At 36.2% G+C, this 25,665-nt stretch overlaps 1 protein-coding gene, 1 non-coding gene and 1 pseudogene across 2 annotated transcripts; all 3 read left to right on the top strand.

Moving 5' to 3' along the window:
• The first annotated feature begins 1,431 nt into the window (after positions 1–1,431).
• Aadac (arylacetamide deacetylase) lies at positions 1,432–24,052 on the top strand. Its single transcript, XM_020183822.2, has 5 exons — positions 1,432–1,623; positions 12,424–12,646; positions 14,747–14,816; positions 15,825–15,996; positions 22,082–24,052. Exons 1-5 carry the CDS (start codon positions 1,486–1,488, stop codon positions 22,676–22,678), a joined length of 1,200 nt encoding a protein of 399 aa, XP_020039411.1. The 5' UTR covers positions 1,432–1,485; the 3' UTR covers positions 22,679–24,052.
• Positions 5,806–5,939, top strand: LOC141418724 (small nucleolar RNA SNORA33). The gene has a single exon (XR_012443372.1). It is a non-coding gene; the product is annotated as a small nucleolar RNA SNORA33 (small nucleolar RNA).
• LOC141418722 (small nucleolar RNA SNORA51) lies at positions 23,385–23,486 on the top strand (annotated as a pseudogene).
• Positions 24,053–25,665: the final 1,613 nt, after the last annotated feature.

Here is a 25,665-nt window from a genome sequence, read left to right as displayed (position 1 = left end):
TTTCTGAGTATGTTTGTTAGGTGTGTCTTTCTGGGAGTGTCTGTGGAGGTGCCTCCAGAAAAATAGCATGCAAATCTGTACACTTAGTAAAAAAAAATCTATCCTACTAATGTGAGCTTGTGTTATCCAATTTATTGATGGTCTGAATATAACAAGAGGAAGGACACACTTGTCTTGAGCCTGCCGTGGACATGGTGCTCTTAGTTCTCAAGCCTTCAGATGCAGATTGGGGATTGTAACATCAGCTCCCCTGGTTTTGAAGCCTCCAGACTCAGACTGGGTTATACCAATAGTTTGCCAGTTAAGGATGACAGGTAGTTGGGATTACTCAATATCCATAATCGTGTGAACCAGTTTCCAACAATAAATCTATTTTGTATATGCATAACTAATTTTTTTGGTAGGCTGGGATTTGAACCCAGGTCCTCACACATACCAGGCAAATGCTCTTCTACTTGAGTGATGACCCAGCCCTTTTATTTGTATTTTGCTTTTTTGAGATAGGGTCTTGGTAACTTTACCTGGGCTGGCCTTGATCTCTTGATCCTCTAGCCCCCTCCCATGTATCTAGCACTATGGGGCATGCACCACCCTGCCCAGCTGAGACCCACCTCTTAATACCATTGCCTCAAGGGAAGGTTTCAACATATGAAATTGGGGTGGTATGAACATTCAGATCCTCATCATACTTTGTTGTCTGTAGCTTGAAAAAGACTGGGAGAATTAAAATTTTTGATATGCTTTCAAAGAGGACTACACTGTCTTTACTTATGACAATAACAGTAATCAGAGGATTAAATGAAAAATTGTGTTTGGTACAGAGCTTAGAGTAGATAAATGCTGAAAACTGTTATCTATCCCCAATATTATTTTATAGTTTTAACAACTGATAATGTTCATTGGTAATTATACTTGTAGCAAGATTTTAAAGGAATATATAACACCTGTAACCATGGCCATTTTTGTAAAAAGCCTTCATTATTTTTTGAAATATTGGATTATTATCCTACTTTAAGATTTATTTGATGCATATACTGTGTTTCTTGAATTTTCCAGTGGAATATGTATGTGTGTGCGTGTGTGTGTGTGTGTGTGTGCTTATCAAGTATTCTGTAAGTAGTAATTGCGCAACATATGTTTCTTTACAAACTGCCTAGCAACACACACAATAGGGCTGTTGGATTAGATAGAAATTGTAAATAGTAAGTATTTTATTTCATAGAGTTGTCCTTTGTGCATGTTCTAACTATTTCTGGACTATCTAAATGACAGATTGTGCAGTGCAATTTGTTCTAAGGAAGTTAGGCAATATTTTATGACTGGACTTATTTGTAGATTGACTATGAACTGCAGTTTGAACAGTGGACTTGTTTTCATGAAGTCAGTGTATGGCTAAATTTTAACAGAGATTCAAACTTAGCAAGTGAATGTTTGGAAATGATTATATTTGCTGTGAGGCCCAAGTACAAAGAGTAAAAGGGAGACATGGGAAGAAAGACAACTTTGTTTCTGATTGCAGGGGTCCTTGGGGCATATTCTGTTTATACACCTCTGCCAGATAATATTGAGGAACCTTGGAAACTAACATGGAGTACCACACAAATGAAAATGACAATGAACATGGTAAGCTCAGAATTTTATCAACTTTATGAATATTGACTAGTTCAATCAAGAGGAAATTGTGGATGGGAGCTTGTCTGGATTCCCAAGCAAGAGAGAAATTGTCTCCCAGCCTGGAGAGAAATTGAGAGAGAGAGAGAGAGTTATTAAATGCTGCCAGATATGAACTTCAGAAAAGGTAGGATGAAGCAGCACTGTGATTAATTATAGAATTTTATGCAATAATCTTTGATTCATACATGGAAGTTCATATTTCTTAAAACATTTTTAAAAAGACAGGTCAACTGGTAAATGACCAAGGAAACTGGTCACTCAGAATTCCACTCACAGGAAGGTGAGCTGCTGAGGTGACAGGGCTGTGTTTCTTTTTTGTTTTTCTATCATACATAATCTTTGAGTTTCATTTGGTCTTTATTGATATAATTATTTTATCTTTTTTTCTTATTCCTTTCTGAATTCTTCCAGTACAAGAACTAATAACAATGTTCTCACTCCCTTCTTTCTGACCACCAACCATCTCCAACTTCCTGCCTAGTTAGTTCTTCAGTGTGTGCATTTCTGCTTTCTGATAATTCTTTTATGCTATTTTAAAAATTAATTTTGAAATATTGTATATTTCATCATTATAGAAACTTTTTTCTAGCTTGTTTTCTTTCATGTGTTGGAAACTGTTACTATTTTGCTTATAGTACATAGCACCTTACATGAATGCTATACATACAACTCTTATTAATGCAATGAATTTTCTTAGACAAACCATTCAAAGTATGTATTGTGGAACAAAAATAGGGCCAAGATTTTCTTTCTCAGACTTAATATTCAAGAATTCTTAAATACCTAGGAGTAAACTTAACAAAAGATGTGAATGACCTCTACAAGGAGAATTGCAAACCCCTGAAGAAAGAGATCGAGGAAGACTACAGAAGATGGAAAGATCTCCCATGCTCATGGATTGGAAGAATCAACATAGTAAAAATGGCTATACTACCAAAAGCAATCTACATGTTTAATGTAATTCCCATCAAAAATCCCAATGACTTTCATCACAGAGATTGAAAAATCTACCCTTAAGTTCATTTGGAAACACAAGAGACCACGAATAGCCAAGGCAATACTCAGCAAAAAGAGCAATGCAGGAGGTATCACAATACCCGACTTCAAACTATATTACAAAGCAATAGCAATAAAAACAGCATGGTACTGGCACAAAAACAGACATGAAGACCAGTGGAACAGAATAGAGGACCCAGATATGAATCCACACAACTATACCCATCTTATTTTTGGCAAAGGGACCAAAATTATACGATAGAGAGAAGATAGCCTCTTCAACAAATGCTGCTGGGGAAAGTGGTTATCCATTTGCAAGAAACTGAAACTAAATCCATGTCTATCACCCTGTACTAGTATCAACTCAGAATGGATCAGGGACCTTTAATATCAGACCTGAAACTCTGAAGTTAGTACAGGAAGGAGCAGGAAACAATCTGGAACTAATAGGTATAGGCAAGGACTTCCTCAATAGACTGCCAGCAGCCCAGCAACTAAAGAGAAAGAATGGACAAATGGGACTTCATAAAATTAAAAAGCTTCTGCACAACAAAAGAAATGGTCTCTAAACTGAAGCAATCACCCACAGAGTGGGAGAAAATATTTGCTAGCTATACATCAGACAAAGGACTGATAGCCAGAATATACAGGGAACTTAAAAAACTAAACTCTCCCAAAAATCAATGAACCAATTAAGAAATGGGCAACTGAACTAAATAGAACTTTCTCAAAAGTAGAAATCAAATGGCCAAAAAACACATGAAAAAATGATCACCATCTCTGGCCATAAAGGAAATGCAAATCAAAACCACACTAAGATTCCATCTCACCCCTGTTAGAATAGCCATCATCAAAAACACCAACAACAACATGTGCTGGTGAGGATATGGGGAAAAAGGAGCCCTCATACACTGCTGGTGGGAATGCAAGCTGGTGCAACCACTCTGGAAAGAAATTTGGAGACTTCTTAAAGATCTAAACATAGACCTGCCATATGATTCAGCAATCCCTCTGCTGGGGATATTCCCAAAGGAATGCGACACAGGTTACTCTAAAAGCACCTGCACACCCATGTTTATTGCAGCGCTATTCACAATAGCCAAGTTATGGAAACAACCAAGATGCCCCACTACTAATGAATGGATCAAGAAAATGTGGTATTTATACATAAAAGAATTTTATTCAGCCATGAAGAAAAATGAAATCTTATCATTTGCAAGTAAATGGATGGAACTGGAGAACATCATTCTGAGTAAGGTTAGGCAGACTCAGAAGACCAAAAAATTGTATGCTCTCCCTCATATGCGGTCTTTAGATCTAAGGCAAGTACAGCAATGTTGTAGGACTTGGGTTACATGACAAGGGCAGAACATATACGGGAGGCACAGGGTTAGATAGAAAACCTAAAGCATGAAAGCATTTGATGTCCCCACTCCAGAGGAATTAATACAAAAACCTTAAAGCGACAGAAGTCAAAATGAGAAGGGGATCAAGGAACCAGTGTAAAGATCAGTTAGAGATGAATCAACCTGGGTTGTAACACATTTGTACATGAAAGCAATGCTAGGAATCTCTCTGTATAGCTGTCCTTATCTCAACTAGCAAAAATTTTATGTCTTTCTTATTATTGCTTATTTCTACTCTTCGACAGAACTGGAGAAAAGTGCAGAACAGGTTCTGCCTGGAAGGGAGGGGGGAGGTGGGGAGAGGGTGGGGCGGGGGCAGGAGGGAGAAATGACCCAAACAATGTATGCACATGTGAATAAATGAGTTAAAAAAAGAATTCTTATTGCTACAGTTTGTATGTGTATAAATGTATATAATATTTAAAATATGAAATATATACACAATTTGTATATATTGCAAAATTATGTTGATACACACACAAAACACACATGTACACACTGTCCTGTATATTTGAATCACATGGTCTGTTGCTGTTGTAGTTAAAGGGTATAGCTGCTTTTTCCCAGTGACAGCCTCCATCAGAAGTTGTCCTGAGATCACTTATCTCTCAATCTTCCTAGATAATTCGAGTGTTTTTAATCTATCCCAATAACCCACATTATATTTCATCCTTGATCATGGTTGTCATTACACATAGCACAGGATTTCCGTTGTTAGAGCATGACTCCTTGTGTTTTTCTAGAATCTACCTCCTTTGGGGCTCCCTCTCTCTCAGCCTGTCTTTCTACTACCCTCCTACCACAGTATTATGTGTGGTTCTTCTGATCTCATTTTCTTTGTTCCAATACTTCATATAACTTGTAGTTCATAGTCTTCTCTGTGACTCTTGAAAGAAAGAGTTTATTATTGTGGTGATTGTTTTTGTTACTTAGTTTCCTGCAAAAGAGAAATGCTTTCCTCACTCCTTTTTAAAAGAATGTTAGAGAGTGAAAATATTGAAGAGAGATTGTTCTAAGAAGTGGGGGAGGGAGGATGAGGGAGACTGATGAAGGGGGTAAATCTAAAATATATTGTAAGCACATATACAAATGTCACAATGTATCCTTCCTGTATAACTATTATATGCTAATAAAAAATAAGTAAATCTAATTAATTTGCCAAAGTACATCACATTAGCATATAATCTCTATGATCCATCATTCATTGATGAAGTAGCCATTTTTTAAATCCTCCTCTCACCCCTAAATTTAACAAGAACCCCCCCCCAAGAACTTGCTTGACCTTATTGCATCTGGTTCTACCTGTGCGTTCACAATCTTATAAGCATTTGATAAAGAATAGTAATTCAAACCTCTACTATTCAGTGGTCAAAGTTGTTGACTGAAATCAACTTTCAACTAATCTATTATGCATGAAACGTTAGTTTCTAGAATGGGGACATGAAATACATTTCAGTAGAAAGCCAATTCTGACCTGTTTCTCAGCTTTATCTTGAAAAGACTGTGATTGCATCAGGCTTGGTAAGAGACAATATCAGACAGCCTTGTCAGACCCATCATAGACAAGGTTATTGGCACTTGTGGAAAGAGGTGTTACCTGATCAGAAGGTTTTCAGTTGCCTTGGGACAGTATGAATGTTCGTTTATAGATAGTATTTTGCAAAAAAAAAATTAGCCTTATTTTCTGTCTCCTTTTTCTACCTTTGCCATTAATTATTCCAAAAAATTCTTACCAGTTTTTTTGTTGTTTATAAAAGTAATTACTTATGTGCAGAAATTTTTAAAAAGCTGGCAATAGTAATGCCATAATATGAGCCTTAAGGACAATCACAGTCATTAAGGTCCCTGAATATGGCTAAAACAAATTTTAATGATGGGAATGTTTCATAAAATGTTTGATTTTAATTATTAAAGTTAAGAACTTAAGTGAAACTTCAAAATGTTAATCAGAAATCTATGTACCTTTTGTTCAAGGACTATGGCAAAGAGTCTCAGGCCAAGGATGTCATGGAAGAGTACTTCAAATGCAAGAAATGAGCAAATAAAATTTGACTTTAAAAAAGGAATTATTTAGTTTAAGTGAAAAGAAACACAGCAAATTATATAATCTATTAGATGCCACACATTGCAAAATTCTGAAAAATTTAGTAGCATTAATTTTAATTTTTCTAAAATTTTTTCTGCATTTTTGTTTATATTGATGTTTTCTCCTTATCATGACAATGGTTTTATATTATTTTCAATGGAAAGAATAAAAAATTAATTCAGTCTTTCCTCTAGCTTAAGTGAGTGATATTTTTCCTTCATGGAAATCACCTTCACAAGTCGTTATTAATCATACCATGTACATTTTTAGAATTGTTATTAGACTTGGGAAAGCCTCTATTTATTTTCTTTCATGTTTGGACTATAATATTTCAGTATTTCTTGTGTAGTGACTAGTTTTAAACTATTCTGGAATCAATTATACTTGTTAAGTCAGTTTGCTGCCAGTGGTCTGTTGCAGTTTTGTGAGTTCTATATCATTTTTTCAATGTGAGAATTTTGCTCAAATCAGTCACTTCTGATATGTTCACATGATTCACTCCTCTTCAGTAAATTCATTACCAAATAATGCAAGCACCTACTAATTACCTCCATCTGAAATTTTTCTCTTCCTCTTAATAATTACTCCCTTAGTAATTTCCAGAATTGTACAATTCACTTAAAATCATGCATATTATAGGTTAGTTTTCTCTTCTTGTTTATTACTTTTTTGATACTCCATTGTTTTTTACCTGAATATGCTGTTTGTTTTTTACTAACTGTAAATTTGCCAAATAAGATCCAAATTACAAATCTATTATTTCTCTTTTATTTTATTGAAATGTCCCAAAACATTTTTTGAAATGCTACTGTAGTCTTTTCAAAAATGCATTAGTTGGGGGCATGCGGAGTGACTCAAGTGGTAAAGAGCCTGCCCAGCAAGCATGAAGCCCTGAGTTGAAACCCCCTATACCATTCTCTATAATTTAATAACATATTTATTTGAAACTTAACAATGACATCCTTTACAAATGAAGTAGTTGAGATCAATAATTTATGTTTTGAAGAAACTCTAGCATTTTCTATTCTTACTTCGATTTAAAGCCAGAGGGCTAACTAAATTAGCAAAAGTTAATTTTCTGGCAAAAATGATCACATTTATTGTATGTCACAGATTTGGAGACATTTTAAATTTACTTGTTAAATTTAAGGAACAAATGTTCAGTACCCACTTATCACCTGTGGTAACATTTAAACTCAGTATCCCTGCCATTTATGTAATTTATTCAAACTTGTTTTGTTAATGAGTTGAAGCACGCGTATAGAAATCACACGGAGCTGAAGAATGGACAGCAATAAGGTAACACTTGGTGAGAATAAAGACAGCAGGAGATGGTCCACTGGAAGTAGGAGTCTCCACCTCTTCTGTAATTGTGGAAAACAGCAGGTAGGAGACCCCATCGATGCCAAGCTCTGTGTCTGGATGGCTCAGAATCTGGGGAAGACCTGGAAGGTCACAAGCCAGCTGGCTGGGGACCTTCTGCTCTACCTCAATAGAAACTGTACAATAACTGAAGGAACTAGAGTTGTGCTTTGGGTTCAAAGTGGCATGAGGGCAGTCTAGTGGCCTGGCTCCAATCCTTTGCTCACAGCAGCCAGAGCCCCAGGGAAGGATCTTCCTTTCAGTTAGGGAGTCCAATCTCCCCAGCCCCCCAGCACATTTAAAGGGAAAATAATATTTCAAAAGACTGATTAAAACAAAGGCTTGCTTAGATTCTCTACTCCCATTTCCTGTGTAGGGAGCAGGAAATGTTTCTTCTTTTTCCATTTCACTCTACTTTTATCCTGTTGTACTAAATTCCTTTCCTAATAAACATTACTGTTATTTTTACTATAAAAACAAAGACATCAGTAACTGATTTAACAATGCTTAACAGTGTTCTGATGATGCTTAACTACTGTACCAGTGCCCCAGGGAGAGGTGGGACCCTGCTTCTGTTTCAGGACTGTCCTTATTACTAGAGTACATAGGTAATTTGTATTTCACTCTTCTTGCATAAAGTTCCATGCTCCTGAAAGCAATTTTAACATGTTGGAAGCCATATCTTAAGTTGTACCTTTTGTAAGTCTAACACTTCAGTCACTTTGAGATAGTTGCTAGCCACCAGTAAAGGGGGAAGACATTTGCTTGTCACCTTTTTGTCTACTTAGTTGTAGCCTACACTGGCAGAAAATTGGACCAGTCACGGGAAACTACCATCCTGCTGACCTTGATCTGGGTCCAAATTGACCTCCGCTGCAGATTCCTGTCTAGACTCTCTCACCCATGAAACTGAATAACTACCAAGGGAGCTTTAACCACTGTATCCCATGACCCTTTCCTTTCTTTGTGCCTCTTATCATGAAAGTCACCAAGTGGAGCACATTGGCTGGCCAAGACTAGGTCCAGAGTCCCACATGCTGGCACTTTTTACCTGTGTGAACCTCTCCCACCTCAAATTTCTCATCTGAAAAACTGAGATTATATTCATACCAGGTTTTAGTGAAAACTGGATAGAAACGAGTACTTAGCAAAAAGTAAAAAGTATACTTGTTATTTATATCTTTCTCCTTAAAACTGCCTGTATTATAACTAGGTGTTAGTGATTTTATTTCCATATGTAATCACATGAAAATTTTTCAGTTAAAATTTGGAAATACTGAAAATAATGCTTAAGTGACATATATGGAAAAAACACCTAAAATTTATAGAGATATGGACATAGATGGATTGAATACAGATTTGAACAGGAATTTGATATGGATTTACATGAGATATATAACTATATATAACTATATACATATACACATATATAACTATATATATATATGGAGAGAGGCAGTACGTTGTATAAATAAATGTGTATATTTTGAAGTTGTTAGAATCTAATACACTCGCCCTTTTTGTTTACTACAACCAACTTCTCAACTTCAGGAAAAATATAATGACAACTAATGAATTTATATCTACTTCACAGTGTTATTGATTATGGATCAATTTATTCTGGCACAATATTAAATAGGAAATACTGACTAGCAATTAGAAGCAGGGTACTTGTGATTGTTGTCTATAATACATACTAGGTACATGGGAGGCTGAGATCAGGAGGATTGTGGTTTGAAGCAGCCCAGGCAAATAGTTCTGTAGATCCCATCTCCAGAATAACCATAGAAAAAGGGACCAAAGGTGTGGCTCAATTGGTAGAGCACCTAATTTGTAATCACAAAGCCCTGAGTTCAAAATCCAGTCCCACTGTAAAGAAAAAAAAACTGGAAAAGACCTTTCAATGTATGACTTTAAAAATTATGAGTAGATATTTGTATAATTTAATTTAAATCTTATCTTCCTAAAGCTCAAATACTTAAAAAATGATTGCTTTTAATAATTTATTTAATCATACATTTAAATATAAATAATAAGTAATATAATAAATGCCATATGCATAACATTTATTTTTTAGCTAGTTAGAATATATCAAACTGATACTCTTATAATGTGGGAATGGAAAACAGAAATTCCCAGAATAAGAAATAACCAAAGAGACAGCTTCTAGATTGCATTTTTAAAAAATATCTATGAATTCCTCTTTCATTCAGGATTTTGATCAAATTTCCTTGGTTTTCTCACTGAATCTAAAAATTATACCCACAAATTTTCAAAGCAAAAAGATGCAAATTAAACTGAGAATCCATTAGAAACTTTCTGCATTTGTTCAGTTAGCACTGATCCCACCTCTCCTCCTCATTGCCTGAATTAGAGCTTATTTATTACAGAGCTTTATAGGGTTCTGTAATCATCAGAATCTGTATGTGCAGACAATATGAATTAATTTTGTCTTCTAGCACTGTGTTAATGGCGCATTCAGTTCATATTGTGAAATCATAGCCTCTTTGCATGCATTTGAATACCTGTTCTCTGCCATGAGAAACTCACACTACAGGAACTGAGGGTGATCAAAATAAAATGCCTGCAGACACTGTGCACTGCCCTCTATGGTCTCACAAGAAACTCAATGGATTTTGGTCCCTAGTGCCCTTAAGTGGGCCTTTATCAGTGAACAGACCAGGCCAATGCATACTCAAGCTAGGAAGAAGCAACTTCAATGTATTTTTTTTAACTTAGGTAGGCTCCAGCATGAATAGCTTGTGATATCACAAGTGAGAATTCAGAGAGGAATCTGTAAAGAAAAAAGGGAAAATTACAAAATAAATACTTCTTACATGATATTTTCGTCTCTACATGGTAGCTTTGGGATCTCCGGGAATTAATATCACTTCAGAACCAGTTCATTTTTCTTCTTTCGAAGTCTGTACATCCCCGTTCCCAAGGACAATGCTCTTGGTTCTCTTTTGGGATGCTGAGAGGCGGGCTAATAGCACCTACCTATGACCTTGTAGACGTCCTCCTGTGTATCTTGGATAGCTTTATTCAAGCATCTGGATCTGGAAGTTGAGTGATAAGCTGTCCTGTCCATAGCCTAGCTGTGCCAGGCAGTGGGGTTCCTGAAGGAAAAATGAAAATACCTGGGGATGATGTGAGATGTAAGGTTTATTGAAGTTTACAAGTAGTCAAAGTCCACCAGTGGGCAGTTACCCTCTTTCCAGTGCTTCACTGGAAACCCCAGTGCTGGCCCGTTGTACAAACGCTTATCCTATCACAGTGTCCTGAGCCCTATCACCATGGGAAGAGTGGTTTTATAGGTAAGGTTACATAAGCATTGACCTTATTAACTTGCCAATGCCATGTATGACCAGCATTTCAAGTTAGACCAGATGTCTTTGGTGTATGTGCAAGAAAGCAGGTTTTCTTCTACCTAATAAAATGTTTAAAAAGAGACAAGAAATTTCTTTTAGGGAGGTATAGTGTGTATCTGCTTTACAGATCCTCATGTGGGCTGTAATTTTCCTTTCTGTAACTTTTCAAGTGCAGTCACTGCTTGAGCTCATTATTTTCTCTATGATAATATTTTATTGCAATGGCTTCTTTATCCCTCAAATATACCCCTTAAATATTGGTGTAATTAATCATGATGCACTGCATTTCAGGCATTGGCCGATTTCCCTTTTGCATTGGCAATGGGGACATTACTGTTTTAAAGCCAGTACATCCTGGTCAAATACACAACTCCAATACTTCTCTAAAACAGTATCCTTTTTAGAACATCTTCCAGACTATGTTCTCTATCAGTCATGTTTTCATCAGAACGTGGACACTGCTATAAGTGTCTCTCTAGGAATAGCTTCAGAAAAGTGAATTTGGGTACACAGTGTTTAAATGGAGCAGTGATGGGAAGTTACCAGTAATTTTAGCCATCTGTGTTACAGAACTGGTGTTTTCAGGAAGACAATGAGAAGAATGGAAAGCCTGTGTCATCTATGTCTTCATGAAACACTATAGTGTTCCAACAGCAAACGCTTGCTTTGCCCTTCATTTCTGCCTCTAAATTGTATGACTTCCTCTCTGAGGCAGAATTAATTTTATAATTACATTGGGAAAGCATTCTGGGAACAGTACTTCCTGACTTCCCTTTCAGGAACAGGGTGGGATGATTCAGGTTTGAAGTGGGCATTTTCACTCATTCCTTTTTTCTTACTTAATCTTCAAGCAATGAGGAAAAGGTGACCCAGCAGTTTCAATACTTAGGTCCGTAGAGTACACTTCCAATTTCAGGTCAGAAAGAAAGCCTTTAATTCTTTAGGACGTAGCTCACTTTCACCTCTGGAGTTCCCTTTTTTTTCATGCACAACTGTGTAGACCTGACTTGGCTTTGCTAAGTGACATGTGGTTAATAAAAAAGTGATCCATAACATTGCTTTTCCTAAACAGAGGTGTCCTTCTTTGTTTGTCCACACTTTTTTTCACATCAGAGTTCAACTGGTGTTTGGAAACTCCTCTCTTATTATCATGTCTAGCCTATCACTGGCAAAGTCTTCATACATGTACAGGGAATGTGTAGTTACGCTGTCTTCTAATTGCTTGCGAACCCGTTTCTCTCCCTTGTCTCTGAGGTTTTTTTCGAGTAGAGAATATATCTTGTATTTGTACTCTTAACGGTCAAGCATGGAATCTGTCACTTCGTAACCCTTCAATGTTTTTTGCTTTAAGCACCCATTTTAGTAACACAGACACAATAAAACCTTCAGTATTTCTGTGTCACTCATTCACCTGTGACAATACACACACAACGGTGGGGAACATCTATGCATACTCATACGTTCATAAACAAGGTTTGCATTTGATATTTGTAATGTTGTGGGTTTTCTTCCTGCTCTCTCCTCTTAGGCTCTCTTTGCTGAACTTTTGGGAATCAACCATCTCATGAGCACTCTGATGTTCCTTTTGAACTTTGCGGAAGTACCACCCACGTCTGATGAAAATGTCACTGTCACAGAGACAACTTTCAACAGTGTTCCTGTCCGTGTGTACATCCCGAAACGAAAGTCAGAGACCCTAAAGAGGGGCTTATTTTATATCCATGGAGGTGGCTGGTGTTTGTTGAGCGCTGGTATGAGAGTGTGAAATTTTAGTTTGTTGCATACATTTTTTTGAAGCATTGACTCCAGCATAAAAACTTGTGTATGTCAAATCACAACACTTCACTGTCTGTAATTCATTTACTTGGAGCCACATTAGTTTAAAGAAATGTTGTCAAGGGCCTGGCACAGTGGCTCAAGTGGTAGAGTGCCTGCCTAGCACGTGTGAGGCTCTGAGTTCAAACCCTAGCACTGCCAGAAACAAACGAACAAACCAAGAAAGAAATGTCAAATCTTTTTCATTTTTTCCTGAAAGAAGGAACAATGAATACCAAAGTATAGAAAATCTCAGTTAAGAAGAAGTGTTTCATGAATCTAGGTAGAATGTTGTAGTGAAAACCAAAGTGAAAGGGGTGAAGCAGTGGGTGAGCTATGAGGAAATAGAGATGGTGACTCTAGTATTTTATTAAGCTTAGATATTAAGAAAATGTGGAAGAAGGTGTTACATGGAAAAAGGCAGAGTTGAATATTTCATTATTATTGTACATGATACAAATTAATTCATCTTATATATTTATAAGTACAAAATATGTCATTTTACTACATACAAATTTGTTTTATATAATATGTTTATTAATATATACATGTGTTTTATATTTAATATGTTTTCTATTGTACACATGTCATATTATTGTGGGAGGTCTGTGAGCAGGTTCGTAAACTGATGTTGAGACTATGTGAGACATAGTGGAAAAATGTGGGGTGTGGGGCTTGAGGAACAGGTGGGGTTCATTTGACCTTGAGACCACGGATGGACATTGGGCTTGGCACAGAAGGGAAGAATTGGCATCACAGGGAGGAGGGGCTTTTGATCTCAGTGACATAGAAATACAAGTATTGATGTGTATTGACAATGATTGGGGATGTAAGTTGGAGCAGGAAATGGGGTGAACTTATGCATCATTTCCTATAAATTCGGTCTGTGAAGTTTTCAGTTGGCAATGAAGTGCTAGTTCTAACCGAAAATCTGACTATTGCAGTTAATTTCTATGAGTCTCTGCTGCCCAAAGCACTTCTTTAGAAACCTTTTCACTGAAGTTCTTCTGAAGAACAGCAGTGTGTTTACAGAGGTGAAAGACCAAACAAGAACAAGCCTGAAACAAAATACTACTTGCCTGTTTCTTCCATATTGCATTGTGGAAAGAAAACAAACACATTTGTATCCTAATTAAAAACATACACAGGCCATCTTATACAAAGGTTAAATGGAAGTTTTAAGACCTAGTATATATTTGACATTTTAAGAGTATTTAGCACCTGATATTGAAAATATCACCAAAAAATCTTCATTTTTGTCTGGCTGTCCAGATATGGCCCTGTGACAACCTCATATCCTGACACGTGAACATCTTAGGATTTCCCCAGCCATGTTACTGAAAGATTCTAGTTTATCTTGAAATTGTCTCCTTTGTAGAGGGAGCATTTGCCCACACCTAGTGCATGTGTGTGTTCTACCCCAGCCTTACACTTGTCTGAAAACCAAGTGAAACAAGTAGTAGCAGCCCCCCCAGCTCTTCATCTCTTCTTGTCCCATTGAGGATGGAATCATAGAACAGGACTCGGTCTTCTACTTCTTTCTTTTCTACCTTTCTCACTGCAGTTTCAGTGAAGTCATACCATTTCCATGCAAAACTTTCTGTGCTGCTCCATTAAAGCAACTATGATTTTCACATTTTTAACTTGAATTTGTCTCCTCCTCCCTACCTCTATCTACAGTAGATTGTACCTTCCTTAAGTATAAGGAGTTGCATAATCCCTAAACTATTTAAATTTGCACTTTTAACAGCTAACATCTGCTAAATGAAAGGAAAAGAGATTAATGTTGAGGAGCATAGAGCTGGTTTAAATTATGCAGTGTGAAATGTAGGGAAGAAAAGAAAACTGACAATGTATATGTGGAAGATCCCTGAGCAGAAGTCATGTTCTATGGTGATGATGAACTATTGGAAATATTAGAAACGTTTTTCTCAGAACATCTCAATGAGGAATAGGGTGTACTAGTAGGTTTTGTGCTGAGAGAAATGCCCAGTGATTCATTTGTCCATTTCTGATTTGGTATTCTTTTATTTCAGCTTCTTTTAATTATGACTTTCTGTCAAGACGGACAGCCGACAGACTTGATGCTGTTGTTGTGTCAACCAAGTAAGACCACCATTAGCTTGTGTGCTTTTTAGTCATAAGCCTTATATAGAAGATGCCCTCAGTTCTCTTTGTTATTCCAAGAGTTACACCAGCGATGTTTCAAGTGAAATTGAGACAACAAATGTAGGGAAATAAACTGGAGCTTGACCAGAAAAGAGGCAGAGAAAAGAACAGGTCAAGCAGAAATCAAAAACAGTAGCTTTAGAAATTGTTAGAATTAGACTCATGGACGATGCCTTCTGCTGGATTTCCAGCCTTGTTTTCCTGAGCAGAGTGAATAAGGATGAGGGCTTCAGAATCAGAGAATCACATTCAAGCCTGCCTTGAAAAATAGCATGCGAATTTGTGCAAGTTACACACCATCTCCTCAGCTCAGTTTCTTTCCTAAACCAAGAATCATTTTCCACATAATGGACTTGTTTTGAGGATTAGATGAAAAAGTATATTTGAAGCAGTTAGTAGAGTGCATGTCAGTATAATCTTTCTTTAGTTATTAAGTTACACATGGAACACAGGCAAAACCTTTTCTCAAAAAGCATTCTAGATGGATAATAAGAGAAAGCATCAATCCAATGGGGATGAGTGCAAAAATTGCAGAAGTCATCAGTAAAACAAAGTAGTGTCAACTTGTCATCTTAGATTAAATTCACACAGAATAAATGGCAAGATTTTTTGCTATTGTTTACCAATAAAACATAGTGATTAAGAAGAATAGAATTCTGGAGACGTTTAGTTAGGGTAATTGTCACCTATTTTTTTCTCACTAGTTTTTTACATTAAACTTAATCCAATTTTTCTATTCAAGCTTTTAATTGTGTAAAAATTCAACTTGTAAAAGCTCTAAGATAAAGCATCATCATAAGGTTGGAGCTTATCTTTGGATTTATAATTACTCAAAGTATTGTACCTACCAATGACACAGTGTACCTTTAATTTTAGACTTAGAGAAAGCCTAAACACATATATTTAATTAAAATAATTGGTTAATAATTGTTATTCTGCACACAGCTACAGACTAGCACCAAAATATCATTTTCCAAATCAGTATGAAGATGTATACAATGCATTGACGTGGTTCCTACGCCGTGATGTTCTTGAAAAATATGGTGTAGACCCTGAAAGAGTTGGTGTCTCTGGGGACAGTGCTGGTGGAAATCTAGCTGCAGCAGTGACTCAACAGGTATGATGCCCAGATTTGTTTTATTTTGTAAAGTGTCCTACATGTGAATATATTGACTTCAGACATTAAAAGATCAATGTAAATATATCATCTTATTACTGTATTAGATATTAGAGACACCTAGAGATAATATTAGGTAACATTTATATGCCTAGTGTTTTTAGTCTTGTCTCATGTCAAGGTGTATTTTTTTTCTTAATATTGTGGAATACACCTTCTAGATCATTGGTTTAAATGTGGTTATTATGGACAGCTTTTGTGATGTTGGGGAATGTATTAGAGGAATCCAGCAGTGACACCACTCACCACAATCAAAGAATCAGATGTTTGCCGTATTTATAGGCAGTTTGCCAATACTTGCACGAAGAATTTTGCTATCAGAATATTTGTCCATTGAAAAAATTAGCAAAAAATCTGGAACTTATTCAGAGATCCTAGATATCATTTATTTGAATAAGGAATCATAATTTTCAGATATTAATTAGTCAAAAATTTCTGGGACATTTAGCTAAAATATACACACATTAGCCATGAATTTAAAATACTATATAACCATAATTACATACATTAACATAGTGGATTTTGGGTAAAGTTGATTTGACACTTGTTATGTAAAATAAGTTATGTCAAAAGAACGAGCTGGGGATGGTAATCAGTTTGGCCTGCCTCCATGAACAAGTCCCTCAGATCCCCAGTACCAGAAAAGAAAACAAAAATAAACAAACAAGAGCCTTAGAAGCACTGTCATTGTAGTAAAACAATCTATGCATACTTTTCAAATCAGTATCTTCAATTAAAAAGCTTATACTAATCAGAAATAAGGCACTTAAATGTATTGTATACAAAACAAATATTTCTGTGCTGTTTTTTAATGAATATTTAAGTGTGTAAATTTTAGATACTGGTAAAATTAAGAAAACTTCATTTCTGACTAAAGAAAATAATAAAAATTGTGTGATTCATTCTGATGTCCTGTAGAACAGATATTTGGTACTTTTTCTAGAAAAGAAGTTTGACATTTCCTACTCATAATTGCCTGAGGGCAGCCTGATGTCACACAAAGAGCACAGCAGGAGATAAGACTTTGAACTGAAGCAATGTCTGAAGGTGACCTAGGACAATCCACCTGATCTCCTCAAACATCCTTGTATTTTTATTGCTACATAATAAGCTCTTTCTTTATGTATTAAGGTTTCTATAATATTAAGCCACTTATTTCTCAGTCATAATTACTACAACATGGATAAAATAACTTATAATATGCTGTAGACGATTATAAAGCTAAATCATGTAGGAAATCTCTAGGTCTAAAAAATTTTAAAGACAAACATCATACAAATAACTGTACACTCCATGTCCTCTGTACTCTAATGCACATGGCAATCAAAAGGATATTACGATGTGCTTTAGAAACGTTGCAGTTATGGATCTCAAGTGAAATGGAAGGATCCCCAAGGTGGGACATCATAAAGCATTTCTCATCTTGAGATCCTGAAGATAGATGCTGTCAGTGCAGGTCAAAGCTGAAGTAGAATGATACTGCACACATTTAAAGTCTTGCTTCACAGCATCTTCTTGGTTGGAAGACCCCAGGCTTTCAACTCAAATTAAGTTTAATAACACTATGTGTTACTAAAAAGCATAAAAGCCATTTCTGAAAAAATATGGGATCACTATAAGCTCTGAATTACTTCTGCAAATATTTTTGAAATTCAATGTCCACCACACTATAAAATATATGAAGACAAATGAACACAAAACCATGAAGGAGAAGAAAGCAAGCTGAATCTACAGGCCATGGGGAGCTCTCCACAAAATTCAGATCTTAGGGTTTTCAGCCAGAGAACATAAAAGAACAATCAAATTTTCTTCAATGTATTCATAATCATGATTATGAATTTCAGCAGAAAACAGGAATTTTGGAAAATAATAAAACTCTAAAACTAATAAAACCAAAGTTTTCAAAATTAGAAGGTTGGTGAATGGCTTAAGTCATTTGACAGAGGTAAAGGAAAAAATTTTATATGTTAAAAATGTGAAAAATGAGTTATATGGATTCATTGGTAACTGTGCACAATGCAACATGGGAAATACAGAGGAGAAGTGCAGCAGGCAGAGTGAAAATCCAAGGGCTTTAAATGCTTTTGCCTTAAGCAGGGGAGAGAAAGGGGAAAGGAGCATTTCACATTTTTGTAGAGCTGATGAAAGATACCAAACTGCAGATAAACGAAGCTCTATGGAACCTAAGCATCATTTAAAAGGCTAAATCCAACAAGTAAAATAGAAAGAATGCAGACAGCGCAAAGCAAAGTACAGGCAATCAGAAAACAAAAAGAAGCAATACAGAAAATCTTGACACAATCAGGAAAACCAGAAGCACCAAAGGCTGTCTTCTCAAAGCAGCAGTGTCAGCTCTGAGCCAGCATAATGCTAATACCAAATGCAGAAAAAGTGACCCCTAACCTAATTTTATGTCCCACAAAGATAGCTAAGGATCAAGGAGAATAACAGACATATTTTGGTCAAAGTTGTCTGTTGTCAATGGAGCACATTAAAATATATTTTAAATGAAGTGCTTCAAACAAATTGAAAACACAAATAAGAAGTTAACATGCAGGAAGAGGCTAAAAAATGTGATAAGATGTGGGATATTCTTGGGGAAATTGGATACTTTAAAATAACTAAGCAGATGGAAATAAAGTATAAATAAAATGGAATTCTTACATGTTAAAAGGCAAGGGAAGGACAGACTTTAAGTGTTATAAACTATCTTTTATTGTTAAACAAGAGATGAAGGGTTAGAATTGGCCTTTGAAATTCATTAATCTTTGAGAAGTGAAGATACACACTGTAAACCTCAGGAAACTATTTTAGTATGGCTCAGGGCATAATGTCTGAACTACACAGTGTATAATGTCCAAACTATCACAGGTAGAACTAGAATATGCCAAGGTCAACCACTAGGAAAGAAAGCACAGGTGAGTTAAAAAGAAAAATAGGATTAACAAAACAAAGTGGTAATAATTATATTAAATATTGTTAGCTTTATATTACCTGAATTACCCAAGTCACTGAAGAAAAAAATTCTTATCATATCTAGTTTATAAATGGCACAATAAAAACATAAGCAGAAAATTTGAAAGCAGGTTGGTAGAAGTGAATACCCTGAAATAATATTTAAAAGAATTGGTGGATGAGAACAAAGATCACATCATTATAGAAAAGCTTTACATCAGCAAGAAAATTTCACAACTAAATCTATATGGCTTTAATAACATGGCTTCAAAATAGACAAAAAATACATTAATACAACTACAGGTGAAAAAACACAAGTGAACAGTCACAATGAGAGATTTAAAAATACTTCTTTCAGTAATTAAGGTAACAGGCAGATGTTTTCACTAAAGGCATAGAGGAGTGGAGTAATTGATGTATAAACGTAATTTAATGTCATCTATATATAAAGAACAGTGGAACAAACAAACACACATGATCACTTTTTAAATAACTGACATGCACTGGGTTGGCTACGTGGCAAGTCTAAAAAAATCACAGAGTTTAAATCACACAACACTTGGACTCTTACCACAATGCAATAATTTCGGAAATCAATAAGAAAAAAGAAGATGGAAAAATATCTACCTCCCTAAAGAAATTTTAAAAATACATTAAAGGTCCACAGGTCAATATTTAAAAGAATCTAAATCTTTTATGGCAATTATAGGAAAATGTATACCCATAAAAATATATTAGAAAAAAAGAAGGTTGAAAATAAGTATCTCACTCACTCAAGAAAGAAAATGTATAAGCACCTAAAAATAAAAGGAAGATAACAGAAATTATGATACAATAAGCTTACAGTAGCTATGAACAAAAAGCAAAAAGTTGATACTTTGAAAGGAGTAATATAATTTAAAAATCTGTGCAAAATCTAATGAAGAAAAACAGATTAGGTACAAAGATTAGCGACAGGACTGAGAAAGGGACAACACCGAAGATCCATCAGACATGGAAAGAATTGGTTTTTCATAAGAAATCACACTACAGTTCTTGAGAGGTACTTGAAGTTCTTTTAAGTGAAAATAATGCTTAATAATATTTAAATTGAATGGACAAATTTCAAGAAAAATATAGCTTCCAAGACAGACACAAAAAGAAATGAAAATCTGAGTCATTACATAACCCTGAAACAAGTTAACTCAAGAAAAAATAGCACCAATAAGAAACCTCAGTTTTAATTTACAAGAATCAAAGGTGAATAAACATACCACATGCCCGAGATTAGGAAAAGTGCATGCACTCTCTCTTTGCACAGAAGCATAATGTTTATAAGCAATCTGGAAAATGCATTTTCAGGAATTACAACAATGGGCCAATCACACTCCTAAAACTAAGATATTAGCAACACAAATGAAATATTAGGGAAATATATGCACCATGTGTAAGTTTCTAATAATGCAAGGCAATTACACTAGGTAAAAGTCAGTTAATTTTCACTATATTAATAGGTTATAGAAGCAAAACCATAAACCAAGTGGAATGCCAAAAAATTTAGGAAAATGTCAATAGCAATTACCATTTGCATAGGAATAGGTAGATTTCCTTAACCAGATCAGTGCATGGATTGACATTGTGTGAAGGTGGAGGACTTCCTAGCAAACACACAGTATTTAATACCACAGGGTGAGTGTGGTCATGGTGGTCACTGGGAAGTGGAAGGAGGTGCTGAGTCAGAGCACATGGTGAACTCCCAGAATCTTAAATATGTTATTGTACATTGCAATCCTGTTTTTATGAAGTCATGCACTTGATCTATGCATATTCAATTTAATGATAAAAGACAGTTTTAGGAATAATCACAGATACAAAGATTTTGACTACATGTAACTTTAATTTCTTGACCAAATGCAAATATTTTTGTATTTCTTCTTAACTCAATGTAAAAGTAACTGCCTATGAGCTCTATATTTAATTACTACCACACCTCAGTACACAGCATCCTTCACATGACTACTGAGCTTTGGAAATCTTGCGTAATGCTAAGACACAGTACTGAACTGATAATTTTTCATAGAACAATGTACTTACAAACATTTTATTTTACTAACTCTATTAACTGTATTACCAATGCTATAATATGACCATTGCTCCACTTGCTTTTGCTGTTGTAAGTGCAAACAGCACTTATTTTATTTTTAGAAAATTGTTATTTTTCACAACAAGGGAAGGAATGCCAGCATGCTGCACTTTCTCTAATACTGTGTGTGAAGGGTGATCGCAGGTTTTCATCAACCCCCAACCTGCCCATCGCAGTTTAGTCTAGGAAGAGTCTCTTGACCACCTATGTCCTTCACCATTTGATCTCAACTTTAACGACATCTGAGCCACTGGAAATATTTCTTAAAGAGCAGATTGCTGGTCTCTAGCCCCTGAGACTTGGCACTGCTCAGTGCCAGAAACATGTTAGAATTCCTAGTTTTGTGACTCTTCCTTAAATGTTAATACTTGTCAATATACAGTATATGTTCATACACAAAACAGGTTCCTCTGGAGGCCTCCCTCCCTCCCTCCCTTCCTCCTTCCTTCTTTCCTTCCTTCCCTCCTTATTTTCTCTCTCTCTCTCTCTCTCTCTCTCTCTCTCTCTGTCTCTCTCTGTCTCTCTCTCTCTCTTTCTCTCTTTCTCTCTCTCTCTCTCTCCCTCTCTCTCACTCTTTCTGAGACAGGGCCTAACTAACCCACAGGGCTTTGAACTTGTTCTCCTCCTGCCTCAGTCTCCCAAGTGCTGGGATTGCAGGCTTCTGCCACCATGCCAGGCTTTTGGTGGCCACTTTTCACTTTAGGAGTATTTTGGTTTTTAATCACAGATTAAATGCTCTCTTTCCCTACCCATTTTACTTACACTGACAATAGGCAGTAGAAACCTGCACTGTGGAAAATTAGAAAGTCCTATGAGGTATAGTTCTGTTCTAATTATCTTTTTTTAGATTCTAAATATGAGTCAGATTAATACCTTGTTTTTGAATGAAATAGATGTTTTTAAATCTAAATTACTCATTCAAGGGATTTATCTTAAATTGCTTTTCAGCTCATAGAAGACCCAGATGTTAAGATCAAACTCAAGGTCCAGGTCTTAGTATATCCTGCCCTTCAGGCTCTTGATATGGATCTGCCATCATACCGCGAAAACGCATACTTTCCATCTCTATCCACATCAGTGATGGTCAGGTTCTGGAGTGAATACTTTACCACAGACCGGTCTCTTGAAGAAGCCATGCTCTCCAACCAACACGTACCCATGGAATCAATCCATCTGTTCAAATTCGTGAACTGGAGTTCCTTGCTTCCTGAGAGGTTTAAGAATGGCCACTTTTATAACAGCCCCAGCACTGGCAGTTCTGAGCTGGCTAAAAAATATCCAGGGTTCCTAGATGTGAGAGCATCACCCTTATTGGCAGAGGACAGCAAGTTGCGTGGTTTACCCTTGACTTACATCATCACTTGTCAGTATGACGTCTTAAGAGACGATGGAGTCATGTACGTCACCCGACTTCAAAACGCAGGAGTTCAAGTGACCCATAACCACATTGAGGATGGGTTCCATGGAGCATTTTCCTATAATGATATGAAAATTTTCTATAGGATGGAAAATCAGTATATCAGTTGGCTAAGGGAGAATCTATAGTTAAAAACATGAGTAATGATATATTAAAGATATACAAGCCACAGAAAATATATAAATTAGTGAAGGTTGGGGCAAACGTGTCATGTGATGTTTATCATCTGTGAGGTTCTAAGAATTCATGATCATAGCTGTTTGTGTTACTGTTGGCATTGTCTTTGCTTATGTTAGCACGTTCTGTGTTTTATTCCTTACTCTGTTAATTCCAGGAACATTTCTACTTTCCTATTCTTTTTTCTGTTATCCTTACTCACCTATAAATTTGCAGCCTTTTGATTGCTAGTTGAGAAGAATTTGCAGAACAAACACATCTTATTTGTGAATTACCACAATTTTAATGAGAATGAATTTATAGCCTTGAAACACTGCCCTGTAAGAACAGAATTGTATTATGTGTCAAATATTTTAAAATGTATTTGTTACAATAAAATGGCATTTTTTTATCTTGTAAAATTCACTTCTTAATAAAAAATTATTCCTGTGCTAGGTATCAATGTTAATGTGCATAATGTCTTAGGGACTTTCTGGAAAGCAAGCTGTAGTGCTGTATGAAGTGGGAAAGGAGCCAGTGTAAGGCAAGGGAATACACAAGCAGGAGGAGCAGTGTCTGTGTCCACTTCTCTCTGAGTACCATACCACAGTATGGGGTTGGATTTATTTGCATGATATAAAATCAGTTAAGACAAAATTAGAGTAAAATCGGATTACAAGCCTCCTGGTGCTTACCACAGACTGTTCTTATGATGACTGTATAGAAAGAGGAGCCAAAGTCAACCTCAGCCTGGTCTGTATTGTGAACAGCGAAACATGAGGTGGTGGGGAAAAACCAGGTACAAAGCATAGGTAGAGCTTATGATGGTTAAGTCCTTTCTGTGTTTCCAGCACACAGAAGGTAGAGCCCAGAAAACAGCTTGCAGGCAGCCAGGAGGGTTAGGGTTAGGGTTAGGAGTTAGAATCAGGGTTATGGTTATGGATAGTTTCCTTAGAGTTAGGGATAGGGTTAGGGTCCTTAGGGTTATGGTTCATGTTAGGGGTTAAAGGTTAGGGTTAGGAGTTAGGGTTAGGTTTGGGGTTAGGATGAGAGTGAGGATAGGAGCTAGGGTTAAAATTACAATTATGTTTACCTATTTTATATGAAGAAGTTTAAATTAGGTTCTTGCAAAATTACATTCTAATTTTATCACAAGAGGACCTCATGGAAAAACACTTAAATAATAGATATATTCTTTAGTGATTAGGAAATAAAAAGTTCTCTATAGTCTTGTGGTTTTGATAATTTTGGTGTCCAAACTCCTTTGGCAAGTTTCAAGAAGATTTTCAAAACTTCTCTTTATGTAATAACATGTTCTCAATTAAAAACATTTGGCTGATCTTAAATTTTTGTATAACATTGTATTTCTGAACCTTTTAATTACAATGTCACTTCTACCACCTGGAATAAGGACTATCTTGTGCTGATAGTCTAAGTCAGACCTATCTAAGCAAGAATATTTTTATGGAGGCAGTTCAGTATAATGATTTTTAACATGTCAGGAAGAGTCATGTAGGAATCATTTAGGATTTTTTTTTTAAACATTCAGGGCCATTCCATTCACTTCACAGTGAAGGTTTGGTGCTTTGCCCAACATTTGTTTGAACTTTTCAGTTGAATATGCTTCCTTGTCTGGTCAGTTTAGGATGCCTCAACAAGTACCAATGCTTGGGCAAACAACAGAATTTCCTTCTCACAATTCTGAAGGATGGAAAGCTGAGGTCACAGTGGAAGCATGGTCAGGTTTTGGTGAGAACTGTCTTCTGATTCAGAAGAGGCCAACTTGTCATATGCCCCCTCGTGGTAGAAAAGAAGCTACATGGGTCAGTGATTTCTTACAAAGGCACTAATCCCATCATGAGGGCTCTACTCTCATGACTAATAACTTCCTCAAACCCAGCCACCAAATGACATCAAATGGGAGATTAGGCTTCCACATATGAATGTTAACGAACACAAGCATTCAGTTCATGATATTATACCCCTGGAGCCCCAGGATTCATGACCTCATATGAAATATGCATACATCCTATTCTAGCAGCCTCAAGTCTTAACTCATTGCAGATCAACTCTGAAGTCAAAAGTGCAAAGTGTGACCTAAATATCATCTAAATCAGACATAAAAGAGACTTGCTGTGTGGTTTGCTCTGAGACAAATTTATCTCTTGTGAATCTGTGAAACCAAACAAGTTATATGTTTCCAAAATAAAATGGTGGAACAGGCATGGGATTGACATTCCAATTTCAAGGAGAAATAAGAAATAAGGTGAAAAAAGTCCTAAAGAAGTCCAAAGCCTAACACAGCAAACAGCATTAAAGCTCAAGGCTTGAGAATAATTCTCATTAACTCAATTCTTGGCCTTCTGGGCCCCCTGGAATGGCAACATTACTCCCATAGTATGGAGTACTATGGCTCCATCACAGCCCCCTACTTGGTCCCTGCCCTCTACTTGGTGACTCTCTGTCTGGGTTTCTCCTCCAACTTGGCTCTCTCAAGATGGGACTGTGCCTGCGATCCAAGAAGCTTCTTCCTTTGAAATCTAGGTGGTAGCCATGCCCTCTTTACCCCTATGCTCTGGACCTGCAAAGGCAGTGGCAGCCTTAATGCTTTCCGAATTGCCTCCAGCTTCGTTCTTCCAATGTCCTGAGAATAACAGCAATGGCTGAGATGTCTAATTCGTGATGATCGCCTTACAGGATAGTCACATGAGCACTTCATAGTTTTTTAATATTTCTCAATATAGATAAGCTGATTGATAATTTTCCAAATCTTTAAGCTCTGCTTCCTTTTTTATTCAACAATTTACCTTTAAGTTATGTTTTTCTTCCTTCATTTTACTATAAGCAGTCAAGTGGTGTCAATACACATCTTCTTTACTTAGAACTATCTTCTGTAAATAGTTTCATCACTTCCAAGTTCTACTTTCACAAAACTCTAGAACACAAGCATCATTTAGCC

Source organism: Castor canadensis, chromosome 17 (assembly GCF_047511655.1).
Source record: "Castor canadensis chromosome 17, mCasCan1.hap1v2, whole genome shotgun sequence".
Taxonomy (NCBI): domain Eukaryota; kingdom Metazoa; phylum Chordata; class Mammalia; order Rodentia; family Castoridae; genus Castor; species Castor canadensis.
Note: the sequence above shows the minus strand (reverse complement) of the source record. Positions and strands in the feature narration are given on the sequence as shown.